At 36.2% G+C, this 17,808-nt stretch overlaps 1 protein-coding gene across 1 annotated transcript in view; it reads left to right on the top strand.

Annotated features, from left to right (window-relative positions):
* The first annotated feature begins 763 nt into the window (after nt 1–763).
* LOC145671451 (uncharacterized) overlaps nt 764–17,808 on the top strand; it is a 78,131-nt gene continuing 61,086 nt past the window's right edge. The window contains exons 1-3 of the mRNA XM_081740642.1: nt 764–840; nt 2,726–2,804; nt 3,666–3,759. Of these exons, the coding sequence (XP_081596768.1) occupies nt 764–840; nt 2,726–2,804; nt 3,666–3,759 (250 nt within the window). The remainder of the gene's footprint in view (nt 841–2,725; nt 2,805–3,665; nt 3,760–17,808) is intronic.

Below are 17,808 nucleotides of genomic sequence, written 5' to 3'. Positions count from 1 at the left end.
AGGATTAAACGAAAAGGTTTGTTTGAATTACAGTGTTCAGTGATGAGAGTTTTGACTTGGTGAATTGATCATTTATGGAGAAGGATGGTGTAAAACCTGCTCGTGAGAAAGAAACGATATTGTGGTCTTTCATATGAATATGTAAGCATTTGACTAGAATATAATCAGAATATAATCAAAGTTCTTACTAAGTGTAGAGGTTAATTGTGTAAGTCTTTAGGAATCCTGTGGAGACTTCTTAGATGTAGGGACATTAACGTTTTGGAAGGAGCTCCTTCGTGGCTAAGCGGTTAGCGTACGCGCCTTTGACGTTAGAGACCCGGGTTCGATTCCCGGCGGGAGCTCATGTGGTTCGGATTCCACGTTAATCAGTAGGTCCACGTCTCATGTAGCCTCGATGCCGAAAGGGAAGTTAAACTCAAAACTCAACTCATTAACGTTTTGGGGATTTTCCAGGGCAAACAATAGTACAATAAAGCCATAGATTGTAGCTAATAATAGTAGTAATGTTATAGGAGATTCCCTAATATGACAGTAGGTTATAGTACCGAGACTAGGAGCTGTGTTGCGTTTTTATGAGTTACTTGATTGATGCGAATGATGATGGAAGCCAGTATGGGTATATCTTGTGGTAATATATAGTGAAGATTTGATTGAAGGTGCAGCGGTGATAGGTTGAATGTATCTACAGCGTGAGGTGCGTTTCTTAGCTCATTAGGAGTAAACGTCTGTTATCAGTGCTTAGCAAAGGTGTCATTATTGCATGTCTGTGGAGACAGCGCTGTTGGAGACTAAAATTGGATATGGAGTTTTGGAGAATTTGGTGCAAAACGTGTTCAAGTAAGTTCAATATTTACTATGGTGCAATATGTCGGAAAGAATATTGCATGTTTTCACTCAACAGTAATTTATAGACTTCAATATGAGTTTTGACAACACGTTGAAGTTTCTTGCGGTGTATAAGTGCTTCTGGATTTTGAGTTGAGTTGATTTTGAGTTTAATGTCCCGTTCAGCAGCGAGGCTATATAGAGATGTGGACCTACAGATTAACGTGGAATCCGAACCACAAGAGCTCCCGCCGGGATAGAGGTCTGCAGCGGCTCGGGTAGAGCTCGCGGACTGGACGCGGGCCTACAAAGCATATATCACTTCGGGCCCGGGCTCGGACAGTAAATTTTTTAAACATACAACCTTATTTCTCGGGCCTTTTCGAGCCTTACTTTGTAAATGTACTATACAACGATATTTATTGGACCGTTCTTTCTGGAGAACTTTTAAAGCATAATTACGAAATTAAACCTCTAGTTGCTGTAAATAGAAATACAATTTTGAGTTACTTATTAAGTTTCTGTAATTCTGGGTTATTTGATTATCACACGAGCTTTAATCATTGTCTCCCTTAGCTCAAAGAGCGTAATCGTGGGACGTTAAACTGAAAGATTCCTTTGAATTTCTTGAATTTTACTCACAAATATATATATTGTTTTTGAAAGTTTGTTTTTTTCTCATAATACCTTGTAGTATATAACTTGATAACACTTTCTTCGCGTACGCAACTTGTTAGAACCATTCAATAATACTTCTTTGCAGCCCTGAAACCAGAGGGGGACTAGGGGGGCCTGGCCCCCCTAAGCTTTTCGTGGCCCCACCAGGCCTTAACACAAAGTACTATTAATACAAAAAACACACAATTTAGTTATTTATAAGAGAATTTTTAATGACTTGGCCCTCCCTAACATATTCATGGCCCTCCCAATCCTCTGTGGCTGGTTGCGGGCCTGCTTCTTTATTGTAATCTTTTAATTTCCTGACTGAGTATCCTAAATCAAAAATGACGAAAAATTTGTAACAAGAGGGCCCTTTCATATTAAAAAAAAAAATCAGATGTAGATACTTTTTGAGCTAGATTATGTTTCAAATTACGTAAATAATTTCATACAAAGAGGGCACCACCTTGTTGCCCCCCTTTTTTTTTCTGGTTGATGCCAGAATAAATTAGAAAAAAAATAAACATCTGAGAGAACCGTTATTATAATCCTCTCACAAAACGTCTATAATAATTAGCAGGTCTTGAATTGCGGTAATTTAAAACAGCTTGCAGAACATTCTTTTCTTGGTCGGCCCAGCTTTCGTAGTAGTGCAAGGGTCAAGTAAAAGATCACAGAAAGATATGCATACGTACGGTGAATGGTGAATGATTATGTATCACGAAGCGCCATTGGCGTATTTTCGTAACAAATTATGCGGACGATGAATCTGTGAAATCAGTCAACGCGTTGTGTGATGGTCTTTGCTAAATAACAACATCCGGTAGCTTAGATACCGTATTTTACGCTTACGGTGGTGTTGTAGGAAAACTGGATTTAGTTTGAAAATGTTTTGGTATTTTTTTCTTTTTTTTCTTGTTCTCTGTAGAAAAAATAGAACGTAGTTAATTGCTATAGATACTTACGTAATAGTTAGTGTATCAAATAATTTGATTATAGAATAAAAGAAGTTACAGTTCTTAATTCCCATAACCTCATTCAATAGTATTCTTTAGTTTCGAGTTTTAGCATCAAAACTAGATGAAACGTGTTTGGCGTATTACTCAAAAGATGAGACGAGACATGAACTAACGTTTTTCTTGTCTCGTCTCAAAAATTCTCGTTTCCCTTCGTAAATTTATGTTCACAATTTAGGTCCTGTTTTTGTTATTGTTTCTTTTTGCTTAATTTATTGTAGAAATTATCAGATTTTCTCCATGTCACTAGAGAACCACGAAGAGTGTTGTCTTAATCCACGAAGGATGTTTTTCATTCGGGTATATTGTGTAATAACTTGCAAATCTAAACTAGAGACTTGGCCACATTTTTTCGAAAAATACATTTTCGAAAAATGAATTTTTCGAAAACGAAAAAATTTTTCGAAAAACGAAAATATTTCGAAAAAACGAAAAACAATTTTTTTTGAAAAACGAAAAATTTTTCGAAAAAACGAAAAACGAAAAACTTTTCGGAAAAGCGAAAAACGAAAAATGAAATTTCCGAAAATCGAAAAATAGATTTTTCGAAAAAGGCCATCCCTAATCTAAACGTTAATAAATGCTCTTCAGTATGTTAGTAGGGGGGCACGTTGGCTCAGTGGTAGACCGCTGACCTCTAATGCGTAGGGTCCCTGGTTTGATCCCCAGCTAAGTAAGTTTGTTGGTGGATAATATTGTGCCTGTGAGTTTTCTTCAAGTACTCCCACTTTCTCATTCCACCAATTGTTCCATCATCATTCACTTGCTTTAATAATCGCCCCCCTTAGCCTAAAGAGCACAATCGTAGGACGTTAAACCTAAATATTTCGTTTCATTCTTCATTGTGTTAGTACAACCACTTTTATCAATTTGTAGTATTTGTACTATATGCACGGTGTAACACTAAAACAGCGTCTGAGATTTAAAACTTGGGTGAACTAGAGTTTCCAGGAAAATCGTGAAACAAAACTTCAGATTACATTTTCTCCTCAGCCAATAATGTATTGATGTCAAGAGTTGGTTATATACATGATTTGTTTGATTGAGTTTATCGTCCCTTTTCAGCACCAAGGCGATATGAGACTTGAATCTACATTTTAAGGGTGGAATCCGAATCACTAAAACACTTTCAAATTTTAAGATTCTCCCATCGGGAATCAGATCCCGGATCCTGCGCATGCAAAAGTGCGCGTGTTTGTTGCTAGTCTAAAGGGAAACGCAAATTACCGATTATTCGATGGACTGTTATATGGAGGTTGGTACCCTGCCAAGTATTGTTTCTAAGTTTTTGTAAGTCAGAAATTAATTACTGTCTGTGTATGGGAAACTCAATAGCATGTTCATGGGAACTGTTCGGCGTCCAAGTGAATCAAGTCCACTTTTGGCCATTTTGGGAATATTTTATCTTTAATATCTCTCCATCTGAAGCTCCTTTGAATGCTTAAAACATTAATATCCATGTATTGTAAACAACTCTTATAATGTAAAAAAAAAAAAAAAAAAAATAGTGTTAACTTTTTACATGTACTTAAACGTACCGTACAAACTTCATGTCTCTTCTTCCATGTACTTAAGTGTACCGTACAAACTTCATGTCTCTTCTTCCATATACTTAAGTGCACCGTACAAAGTTTGTCTCCTTTTCCATGTACTTAAACGTACCGTACACACTTTATCTCTTGTTCCATGTACTTAAGTGTACCGTACAAACTTCATGTCTCTTCTTCCATGTACTTAAGTGTACCGTACAAACTTCATGTCTCTTCTTCCATGTACTTAAGTGTACCGTACAAACTTCATGTCTCTTCTTCCATATACTTAAGTGTACCGTACAAACTTTGTGTCTCTTCTTCCATGTACTTAAGTGTACCGTACAAACTTCATGTCTCTTCTTCCATGTACTTAAGTGTACCGTACAAACTTCATGTCTCTTCTTCCATGTACTTAAGTGTACCGTACAAACTTCATGTCTCTTCTTCCATGTACTTAAGTGTACCGTACAAACTTTGTGTCTCTTCTTCCATGTATTTAAGTGTACCGTACAAACTTTGTGTCTCTTCTTCCATGTACTTAAGTGTACCGTACAAACTTCACGTCTCTTCTTCCATGTACTTAAGTGTACCGTACAAACTTTGTGTCTCTTCTTCCATGTACTTAAACGTACCGTACACACTTTATCTCTTGTTCCATGTATTTAAGTGTACCGTACAAACTTCATGTCTCTTCTTCCATGTACTTAAGTGTACCGTACAAACTTCATGTCTCTTCTTCCATGTACTTAAGTGTACCGTACAAACTTTGTGTCTCTTCTTCCATGTACTTAAGTGTACCGTACAAACTTTGTGTCTCTTCTTCCATGTACTTAAGTGTACCGTACAAACTTCATGTCTCTTCTTCCATGTACTTAAGTGTACCGTACAAACTTCATGTCTCTTCTTCCATGTACTTAAGTGTACCGTACAAACTTTGTGTCTCTTCTTCCATGTATTTAAGTGTACCGTACAAACTTTGTGTCTCTTCTTCCATGTACTTAAGTGTACCGTACATACTTTGTGTCTCTTCTTCCATGTACTTAAGTGTACCGTACAAACTTCATGTCTCTTCTTCCATGTACTTAAGTGTACCGTACAAACTTTGTGTCTCTTCTTCCATGTATTTAAGTGTACCGTACAAACTTCATGTCTCTTCTTCCATATACTTAAGTGCACCGTACAAAGTTTATGTCTCCTTTTCCATGTACTTAAACGTACCGTACACACTTTATCTCTTGTTCCATGTACTTAAGTGTACCGTACAAACTTCATGTCTCTTCTTCCATGTACTTAAGTGTACCGTACAAACTTCATGTCTCTTCTTCCATATACTTAAGTGTACCGTACAAACTTTGTGTCTCTTCTTCCATGTACTTAAGTGTACCGTACAAACTTCATGTCTCTTCTTCCATGTACTTAAGTGTACCGAACAAACTTCATGTCTCTTCTTCCATGTACTTAAGTGTACCGTACAAACTTCATGTCTCTTCTTCCATGTACTTAAGTGTACCGTACAAACTTTGTGTCTCTTCTTCCATGTATTTAAGTGTACCGTACAAACTTTGTGTCTCTTCTTCCATGTACTTAAGTGTACCGTACAAACTTCACGTCTCTTCTTCCATGTACTTAAGTGTACCGTACAAACTTTGTGTCTCTTCTTCCATGTACTTAAACGTACCGTACACACTTTATCTCTTGTTCCATGTATTTAAGTGTACCGTACAAACTTCATGTCTCTTCTTCCATGTACTTAAGTGTACCGTACAAACTTCATGTCTCTTCTTCCATGTACTTAAGTGTACCGTACAAACTTTGTGTCTCTTCTTCCATGTACTTAAGTGTACCGTACAAACTTTGTGTCTCTTCTTCCATGTACTTAAGTGTACCGTACAAACTTCATGTCTCTTCTTCCATGTACTTAAGTGTACCGTACAAACTTCATGTCTCTTCTTCCATGTACTTAAGTGTACCGTACAAACTTTGTGTCTCTTCTTCCATGTATTTAAGTGTACCGTACAAACTTTGTGTCTCTTCTTCCATGTACTTAAGTGTACCGTACATACTTTGTGTCTCTTCTTCCATGTACTTAAGTGTACGGTACAAACTTCATGTCTCTTCTTCCATGTACTTAAGTGTACCGTACAAACTTTGTGTCTCTTCTTCCATGTATTTAAGTGTACCGTACGAACTTTGTGTCTCTTCTTCCATGTACTTAAGTGTACCGTACATACTTTGTGTCTCTTCTTCCATGTACTTAAGTGTACCGTACAAACTTTGTGTCTCTTCTTCCATGTACTTAAGTGTACCGTAAAAACTTTATGTCTCTTTTTCCATGTACTTAGGCGTACCGTGCAAACTTTATCTCTTTTTCCATGTACTTAGGCGTACCGTGCAAACTTTATATCTCTTTTTCAATGTATTTAAGCGTACCGTACCAACTTTATGTCCCTTTTTCGCACAACTTTGGAAACTGAACTTGATTTCCTTGTGCTCTGAGCGTCCCATATCCAGTAACGTAAATAAGTAAACAATCCATTACAGAAGGATAAATATAGTTGCAACAAACAGCATACTTTATTGGCGCCTTAAAGCAAGTTCATTTTTCTCGAAAACTACGCATGATAATTTAACCTGAGACATTTTATTTAACTCGTTGTCACTTATTGATTGATATACGGTATGTGTTATCTCTGGACAATATTCTAACTAAACAAAAATGTAACTTTCAGAGTTAATGAAAATTGGGGATGGTATCTCATTAACCACGATCTGTACTGTAGTCTTGTTGGCGTCATAAAAAAAAAGCTTTATTAACCCTTTGGGGATCCTATGGTACAATTTGTACCATACGCGTTTTTCATGGTACATTGCGTTATTTCTCTTCTATTTGAGCTTTTTCGTCCGGTTTTTTTTTTGTTTTCCAAGTCCAGAGGTCTTGTAGAAGACATTACGTATGGTTTCAGATCGTCTTACGTCCAGATATAGGAGGTGATGACGTCATAAGTCAACAATTTCTTTTCTCATTTTCTAAACCTATGTTCAATATTTTTTGGCGGGCTTATTTTTCTACGTTGAAGATTGAAATTTTGCACAAATATTCAGTCCACCGAGTAGTATTTACCAGATTTTTTGTTCCGATGTCAGTGCTAAAACATGGGGGAAACCAGAGGGGCAAAAGGGTAAAAAAATGGATTTTTTACCCCCAAAATCCCGTTTTTCGTCATTTTCTCGCCTTACATACATGATAGGACCACGTGAGTCATACCGTCTGAAAGGCAGTTCCATTCTGAAGAGAACGACGGTCGAATTATTATCCTAGGGCAATTAGGGATGTCTCAGGGAATTTTTTAAAAATATACTTCTATATAGGGAAAAATGGGGCATTGTCGGTATATATATTTTTTGGCGGGCTTATTTTTGAACGTAGAAGATTGAAATTTTGCCCAAACATTCAGTCCACCGAGTAGTATTTACCAGATTTTTTGTTCCGATGTCAGTGTTAAAACAGGGGGGGGACCAGAGGGGCAAAGGTTTAAAAAAGGGATTTTTTAACCCCAAAAATCCCGTTTTCGTCATTTTCCCGCCTCACATACATGATAGGACCACGTGAGTCATACCGTCTGAAAGGCAGTTCCATTCTGAAGAGAACGACGGTCGAATTATTATTCTAGGGTAATTAGGGCCGTCTCAGTGAATTTTTATCCAAATATACTTCTGTATAGGGTAAAAGTGGGGCATGGTAGGGAAATTTTTTCTGGCGGGCCTATTTTTTCACGTAGAAGATTGAAATTTTGCACAAACATTCAGTCCACCGAGTAGTATTTACCAGAAGTTTTTTTCCGATTTCTGCGTAAAAACAGGGGGGTCAAGAGGGGCAAAAGTTGAAAAAAGGGAAATTTTGCCCCAAAAATCCCCTTTTTCAGGAATTTCCCGCCTTAGATACATGATGGAGACATGTGAATGGTACCGCCTGAAAGACAGTTCTATTCTGAAGAGAATGATTGGTGGATTATAGTCCTAGGGTAATTAGGGATGTCTCAGGAATTTTTTCCCTGAGATCATAGTGTTTTATGGTAATTTGGGGCATTGTGGGAATTTTTGATAAAAATTCTCCCGCCCTTACTATTCAAGATAGAAACTTGAAATTTGGCACACACATTCAGTATACCAAGTACTATTTATCAGATTTTCTTTAGATGGCTACGATCACACACGGGGGTCCAGGGGGGGGCAAAGTTCGAGAAAAATTTTTTTCCCTCCGAAATTTTCACTTTGACATTTTTTCCCGCTTCTGGTATATGGTATGAGCATGCAAGTGGTACCATTTGAAAGCTAGCTCTATTCTGAAGAGAATGAGGTATGAACCATGATCCTAGGATAAATAGTGACGATACAGTAGCTGCTTGACTCAAAGTCTAAAAAATAGCCCAAAAAGCCAGGATCCTTTAAGGGTTAAGGGTCTTCAGTACAGCGAAATTAAAACTAACGCTAATTTTAGAGTTTTTCTGTAATATCTTCAAAACAAATAAAAAAAGATTCCAAAAGCAGAAACGTAGTGAACTAGACAATACGATATTGCATGTGATAAATTTACTATAATTCATCTATCTGCTTTTGGTATGCCGCTATTTACAGAACCCGCAAAAAAAAATTCTAAATCTATCTACAGTTGCAAATCGAAAGCAGATAGATGAGTTGTGATAACGGCATCACGTGCAAAATCGTATTGTCTAGTTCATTGCGTTTCAACAGTGATGCCAACCTAAAACGTTAATAAATCCCATTTCGAGGAGCAGAAATTCCCATTTTGCCTTTGAATTTCCCATGTTATTACAAATATGATATGTAAAACGAAAAATAATACTTTTGTGAATTAGTCATTTTTTTTTACAAGATCTAAATGAATTTATCCATCGATCTATATTTATAAACTAGTTTATTAATAAATGTTACCATAATTGAAAACAAATATATTTTGTTGGCAGAAGTTCAGTGTCTATGTTCCAGTAGCCTCTATTGGCCGTAGTCATAGTGGGAAAATCTTCGTTCTCCCCATAGTTTGTGAGGAATATCATGAAAGTTGATTGTTTCTCGTTGGTATTTTACTTTCGTCTTTCATTCTTTTGTATTATTTTCTCTTTGTTCCCTTAAGTCCCCGAGCACAAACTGCTCTTTGGTGCTTGTTTTTGAACCCTTGCGTACAATGGCGCCGATCCTAGGGGCTCCCCAAAGCTCAAGTGGGCCCCCTATTGTATTTAGAGTGTACAATATTTGGCATAATTTGAGTGCATTTTGTCTTAAAAATCTTCATATATATAGGAAAAATTTCGTGCAAAGACTGCGAATTTGACGCTCAATTTAGTTTACAAATGAAATCTTTCAGTTTAACGCCCCACGTTCTGCGTTTTACAATGCTCAATTCATTTCTCATTTATTGCTGACTCATTCAGCCTTATGCACAGTCGATTTGACGTATGATTAGTGTCATACTAAACGTCTGACTACTGCAAGAAACATATGTTAGTCGAATCCTTTAGTATGTCACCAATCATGCGTCAGAACGACTCTGCATAAGGCCCATTATGTCTACTTTCCACCCATACAATATTTTGTTAACGTGGATTTTAGATGGATTTTGTATATCTTATGCCTACATAAAAATTCCCATATAGGCCTTTTGTTGTCCTTTATCTCTTTTCAAAATATTAAGTCTTCATCCCGGCGAAATTAAAATACCGCTAATTTTACAGTAATTATGTGATATCTGAAAATAGATAAAAGATAATCGAAATGTGGAACAAGAGCGCCCTAGACAATATTATTTTACCTGAGAATCCGTTATCACGACTCACTTATCTGCTTTCGATTTCGAGCCATTTTGAAAATCGGCATTTATTTTCGCGTTTCTAAACAGCTGTAAATGGAAAGCCACTAGGTGACTTGTGATAACGGTACCTCACGCAAAATAATATTGTCTAGGGCGCTCTTGTTCCATATTTCAATTATCTTTTATCTATTTGAAGATATCACATAATTACTGTAAAATTAGCGGTATTTTAATTTCGCCGGGATGAAGACTCTTAACGTAAAACAAAATCCCACGAAATGGGATTTATCCCACAGGTTGGCATCCCTCACCAACTACAATACATTCTCATATTCTAATGCTATAGCACATAAGAATCAGATTTAGGAACGAATTCTTCTACACTTTGTGAGCATCTATTGGTAAATAAATTAAAGTAGTATATATATATATATATATATATATATATATATATATATATATATATATATATATAACAACGAAAATCCAGGGAATGAACGTATATTCACTCAGGAATGCACATAAGTTTATGCGATACAACAACTTGTCTAACTCTACAATCAAAGGTCATGATATTCCATCCAGTGTGGAGATCATAGCTAAGTGTTTAACATAATGCGTGGGCACCTTTTTTTTTCGTTGACACAAGGGACATCTTTAGTCAATAAATAACATGCGGAGAAAACCGTTTCTTCACATGTGTCTCTCAAGAATTTCTCAACGCACGTTCCTCTATTGGAAAAGATTGTAAATAATTTTCTGGTGTTTTGCGAATTGTTCCGTATTGAATAGAAGATACGACTTAGCTTGAAATATTTTTTTAAAAATAAATTTTGATTCGTTTTTTTCTTTTATGTATTTATGGAAGAAGTATTCTACCCACGTAAGAAGTGAAAGTGGTTCCGATTCTTATCTTCAATAGATTCGACTCATTTTTCTTTTTTCAGTTCTTCGGTCTTTTTTTTTATGCATACCTAAATACAGGGTGTTCCACTGTGGCCGTGGTTAGTTGTAACTCCTTATATTAAAAAAATATACTGGAATGACTTTCATTTTTCCCCTCGATCTTACCCTATCTCTTCGTTCCAGCTAGTCACAATAACCCGCCTCAGCCTAGCCTCTGCCGCACCTGGGAAACGACAGCTTCCTAGACATGAGCGCCGTAAGCTAGTGTTGATGAATGTGTAACACAGAAGAAAAAAATATTTATTATTCATTTTGATTTTAATTAAAACTAAGCAAAAGGATACTAGGCCTACACACAAGTAAAAATATTACATATACATAAACTACAACCCTTAAATTTTTACGTGCATGCACGGATCGAGGTTACTACTTAAAGTTCTACTATGTGAGTTTGAAACTGTAGGTGGCCGTATGTACGATTATCACGTATTTTTTATAGTTATCACAAATTTAAAATTGTCCTTAGCAGTATGGATGAAGGCGACGGCGCAATCTATTAGTTTATTTGCTCGATGAGGGCCCTGAGAGAGGTTAACTCTTTTGATTGTACTCAAGAATGATGTTGATACCTTGTTCATTTGAGAATGCACACAACTTGACACAATTTATGGAATATAACATAAAAGAGTAGATTTTAAGATTTTGCTTACTTTACATAGAATATAAAATAAAGCTTGTATTGGCACCGACTTTACAGGTCTGGCTCTTATTTACACCAGCGCGCGGATTAACTTAGAACGGCACACCCTAACTTATGTTCAGGACGGCCTACAGAGCAATGATCAACACGGATTGTGCATTGACGCGAGCAGAAACACCACTGGAGGGTTGTTTTTTTTTTTTTTTTTTTTTAGCTAACTATGGTTTGTATATGATTAGCTGGGAAAATCCCGATTTTTACTTGTAACTTTGGGACCAGAATAATAGCTAAAAATATTGATGAGTTTTCCTTGTGGAACGAACGTTGAGCGATTTTTTTTTAACCATGTAAGGGAGTTTTGAGAGATTTGGTTGAGGGCAAGAGTACTAATGCATAGACAAACTTGCGAGGGAAGGCTTTGAGACTTCTTTTTATATACGAGGTGTAGTTAAGTTTGAAATTAACGCTGTTTTCTTTTCCTTTGATTTAAATGCGATACCGGTACTGGGTAAATGTGTCAGCAACTATGGAGACTACTGCTCCCTACCCCCGACAAAATCTGAAATGACGCTATAAGTATGAAGGTGCTATATATTTGCATATATCATTACAAGTAAGGAAATTATTATCATTTTATTTGTTCTAATAATACTGACACTGTAAGCCTTTATATTTGCCATTTGATGCTGGTCTTTTAGGTAGTTGAAACCAGTCAGAAATCTCGTTTCTTGGAAGGCTATACTATAAGTAGTCCAAGTACCTTATATCGGAGAAATATTACTAACCTTTAATTAAAGTGTATAAAAATATTATTCTAAATGAAGAATTTTTGGTGTGTACACCTAATTAGGATAATACGTAGAGACTATTTCTATATACAAAATAAACTTTAAAAACTAATGTATACAGCTAAAAGAAACATGATACTTGGAGACTATTCTAAAATAGAAAATGAATTTTAAAAAACTGAACTCCTGAAGCAACAGTTCTCAAGTGGTCAGGCCTACCGGGAGGCTTGTTGCACTCATGCCTTTGGGTTTGTTTGAGTTCGGGTTTAGGATCCCATTCAGCAGCGAGGCTATATAAGACGTGGACCCACTGATTAACGTGGAATCCGAACCACATGCGCTCCCGCCGGAAATCGAACCCCGATCTCTCAGGCCAAAGGCGCGTTCGCTAACTGCTTAGCCACGAAGGAACTCTATACAGCATTAATATAGAACAAAAGGCAATCTTGTAGCTGCCTTAGCTACCTGAGATTCGTTCACACCCTTTGCCTCCATTGGCGTCGTGACTTTCAGGGATATGCTTACCCCGCTGAGTCAGAGTTGTAATGTACCATTACAGTCGGGGTAATGAATTTTTTGTTTGGAGGGGTCCAATATTTTTTGAACGTACTATATACTATAGATTTTTCAATATATATTCTTCGGTCTATGTAGTATATTTATTTGTTCCTTATTCAAAACAAAATTAATGTGGAAGCTTTGAATAACCCAGTAGGAATTATATTTCGGGGAATAATATCTTTATTTATACATTATTTTATTGTAAATCCTATATATGGGCATTTCAAATTGATAAGTATTGACATTATACAATTTGGTGCTATACGAAAACATAGGCCCGCAATTGGACAGAAATTCTTGAAATTATCCACCAATCTGATATTTGGCAGAATAATTTAGACCCCCCTCGTCCCTCTGAGATGCCCATATCCTCCTTTAAAAAAATCCGGTTTCATCCAGTTTTTACTATTTTCAATTCGCTTTATATTTTCTGCCGCCAAAACTCTTTGTTCTGATTGGGACTATTTCCAATGCTTGAGTATTAAGGCGCGATTCTTGTCATTATCTACTTGGGAAAGACGTCATGCAAGACGTCAGTTTGCTCCGGATATATACCTGTATATAGGGATTTTGCTACGAGAATACAGTATTACAAGGTAAAAGTAGTTTCAATTAAGCAATAAATCCGTTGGGAGCAGACAGAGTCCCAAGAATATTGGATTTTCATTTTTAAAATAGACAGAAAACAGTAAAATAGAAAGTGTAAATCAGGAACGCCATGTTCGTAAATGATAATGATGATTAACAGGATTCATCGTAGTGTGATATTTAAAAAAAAAAAAAAAAAAAAACAGTTTTGAAGATTAGTGTTTCTCCTGAATACTCCCGTTACCCCTAAAAAATTTCCTGTTAGGTTACGATAGGCCTGTCCTAGCATAGCTTTTGTTTGTGTATGTAGTAACTGTGATTCTTTAAAATTAATTAACATGTCGGTATTCGTAGGTTTCTTTATCGTTAAATTAATTTTCATGATGTCAGATTAAGTTAGCACAGGGACTCTCACTTATTCCTAAATTAAACAAAGCTCCAACGGAAATGAGTTGAACGATTTTTTGTCAGGGCTTTTTTCCCATCAGGAAAGAGACCTATCTTTCTTTTCATTAATAGTAATTGGAAAACATGATTTAATTAATAGTAGGGCCATTGGGCTTTGTTTATTCCGTTTCTTTCCATAGTGCATAGAGCCAATTGTTAATATGGTGAAATCTAGTGATTGTTTGATTTACGTATAATCGAGTGGTGTGATAACATGATTTAACGTGTGTAGTGATATGTATTAGTATTTGCTTTCTTAGTTCATGTGTGATGTAGCATGCATATGTGTAATTTAGTGTGTTGTGTGTGAGCATGTATAACTAATTTACTTACAAACAGTGTATTGTTGAATTATTCATCTCTTTCGGACTCTAATAAGTCAATTAGTCCGCAATGCAGTTTTATAGTAATTCCGTACTATAGTATTTCGTGATATACAGTGTATAGTTAACTTTCCATATAGCATAGTACAAAAGTGTATTTAGTATTACAAAGCTTGTTTTCATACTACTAACTCCATCTCGTGTCGGGCTAAGAACTATTCGCCGCTACGCTTTTGTTACTCTGATACTTAGTAAATTGGTCAACACGAAAATGACCCTTCTTTTGCAATAAATGATGAGTAAATATTATTTCTGGCCCAAATGAATAGGCATTTAGACGAATTACATTATAAATGAACGTTCCTGAAAAACACAATCATATATATAGTCCAGTAATCAAATTATTAATAATAGTAAACATTGCTTTTTTTTCCCTTAACTTGAAGTTTGTCTATATGGCATTTTCTGTTGTCAGGCTGCACTTTCAAATTCTCTCTCTCCGTTTCTTACTGTGAAGGATCGCATTGTTGGCATTTTCCGAAATATAATTGCATGTAGTTAACGATATTGAATTTTCGTTACATACAAAATAATTCGAAGCCGTAAAGTGAAATATACTATGATATGTTTTCTTCTTCTCTTTCTTCTCAGTCTTTTTTTTTCTTTCTAATAAAATTGAAGAGGGGTCGTGACTGGGAGTTGTCGCTATAGACACGGTCATTAAATTCTTTTGATGTTTCTCTCGGAAGTCCGACATGAATTAGTTGATCTTAAAACATATGTATGAAGCAAAATTCATCCAAAATTCATTTTTTTTTAAATTTCATATTTGGCTAAATGATCATAATTACAAGATTTCAGTTTTAAAATAAGGCGGCGACTAACTTTCCCAATCACGATGAACTATTTCAGAATGCATTTATAAGCTCCACAAAATTACCTTTCTTAAATGTCTGTCCCGATGTATCTAAACACGTATAGTCTAATTCCTGCCTTCATTTCCAAAACAACGCGAGTTTTGTTGGCACATGGATTTCACAAACACTCATTAGAAGAAATCAAAAAATCTAAGGTCACATGACCTTATCGGCCACTTTGGTAAAGTTGCAGTTTACTTTTAAACAATGTGTTCGTATTGTGAGGACAATACGATGACATTGTTTAGATATAAACTGCTCCATGTTTGGGGGCCGCGGTGGCTCAGTGGTAGAGCGTTCACCTCTGGTGTATGGGGTCCCTGGTTCGATCCCAGCTCGCACTAAGTGAGCTTTGTGGTAGACAAACACTGTGTGCCTCGGTTCTCGGGGTTCTCTCGTTTCCTCCCAGTTTCTTCATTCCACCGTCTCATTCATTTCTCATCATCACCGTCTCCTTTAGCGTAGCCGGCATAAGCGTGGGATGTAAAACTTAAAGATTTCATTTTATTTTGCTCCATGACTGAAAACCAAACCCAGCGAGTCAAAACAATTGAAGTTACAATGCACTAATCGGAGTGACAATAGATAATAAGAAAGGTAAGAACAGGTCCACCAACTCCAAAGCAACAACAAAATCACTCGATTCAACTTCGACGTTCTATACGGAACTCCCTGTATATTACTTTAATTAAATTCACTCCTAAATAATTAAATCTGATACATAAATTATAACTTTTACAAACAGACTTGAAGAAAGAAGCAGTTAAATCAAAGAAAAAAAAAGAACATCTTAATATAAATTAGTGAAAATTCAAAAAAGGATGGCACTTCCACTCAACAGTTGTAGCATAACAAACATTACAAAGATATCCCACTTTCTTAATCATGTTAGGTCACTAGTAATATTTTGATGGCAAATTTAAACTGTATACAAATAAAAGAGAAAGATATAGTAAACAAGACACACGTATATATACTATTTTTAATTGTTTGGATATGTTAATTTGTTCTTGTTTCTGTTTATGTTTTGTATGTTTACACTTGTTATTTTTCATTAACGCTTCTTTTGGGGCCACAAATAAAAGTAACGAGTAATGCTTGTTATTACGTCGATTGTTATGCTCAGTAATTCACAAGAAAGCGTTATATTATGAAGTAACAAAATTAATGAATATAAGAACCATCTTTTGTACAAAATAATAACTACGTAACTAGGCTAACGCAAGAACAATAAACATTCAGTAATTTTTTTTAATGTCATTACCCGTATTAGAGTGCCACCAATACAGTTTGATGAAATGCTTAGAATTATGGCGGATCAATTTGATGCCAGATTTGTAGTAACCAGGGTACCGACAGAAGTAATCTTCAACTTTAAGCTTAATTGTCAACAGATGGCACTGGTCGTTTGCGATTATTTTTACATGTACTGAAATTTGTCCTCATTTGTAATTCGGGAGGTCATTTGTAATAAGACTGCATAACAATATTTTCATAGTAATGTTGAAAAGAAAAATTAAACCTTTGCCTACTCTCTATTTTCCTTAACATTGTTCTCACAATATCCTAGAAAAATATATTAGATATTGTTATTATATTTTTTCTAAAAATTCGTATAGCTCAAATCCACGAAGACCTGGAGCTACCACTTCTCAGTGAAACAAGAGGCATACTATCCAGACGGATTCTGGCAAGCAGTAGAACAGCACGACAACCAGCTAGTGGCAAACAGGCACTGGAGACCCGCGACGACGAGTCTACAGAATGCCGCGCCCGCCGTAAAACAACAAAACTAATAAGAAAAGAGAGCCAGCGACAGTTGCGGTTCTTCAAAGATAATACGAGTGAAATCAAAAGTCAATAAAAACAATTCAAAACAGATGGAAGGCAAGGGCATATGCCCGGAACTTCGTTCACTCAAAACCGCCACTACAAACAAACGAACAATTAAGTTAACCAGAATACATATGTTTTTCAGTTCTTAGCCCCTTCTCAGAAAAGACTGATTGTAAGAAGTTCTTATTCTGCCATTGCTGTTTCACTAATGCCATCCACAATATGATACGAGATTCCTTGGGGGACATACATCCTATCTTGCTCTATGTAGATTTCCAATAGTTTATTAACACTACTTTCCACCCCCTTCCCAGTGTATTGAAATCCCCCTCCCCCGGAAAAAATCTTCTGAAATCATCACTGACCATCTGTATGTGACCCAACAATTGTATGAAACATTTAGCTAAGGCTGCTCATCACGTATCTGAGTTACCTGTGATTGGGAGAAGAAAGGGAGTGAATTGGGCATCTTGGTCACTTGGGCAGAACTTCCTCGGGCTATACAGTTCGCGTGGGTATCTTTGGTGGGGTAGACCTGGGTTCGATGGCCGGTGGGAGCTCCAATTGGTCAGCTGATTTCAATTCTCATAGATAGACTGTCCCATATGAAAAATGTTGAAATGTAAGGTATATGTTGTAAAAATTCATAATCTTCATCATTCTTGAGTTTAAAGATGAAATGTTAACCCAAGCCTTAACTACCAAGGGTGTGAGGTTACCAGGTGCGCAATTAGAATTTTGGGGCGGTGGTGCCCAAGGTTTGGGGGTTCCAATAATACAAGACACTATGTTTATGTCTCAGGAAAAATGATAAAATTAGATTGTTTTTATCAGAAAAGAAATATGGAAGTACAGATGATGAGCAAGGTCAAATCTGTT

The sequence above is a fragment of the Thermobia domestica genome, chromosome 15 (assembly GCF_964235325.1).
Source record: "Thermobia domestica chromosome 15, izTheDome1.hap1.1, whole genome shotgun sequence".
Classification (NCBI taxonomy): Eukaryota; Metazoa; Arthropoda; class Insecta; order Zygentoma; family Lepismatidae; genus Thermobia; species Thermobia domestica.
The sequence above is the reverse complement of the archived record's forward strand: the minus strand, read 5'-3'. Positions and strand labels throughout refer to the sequence as shown.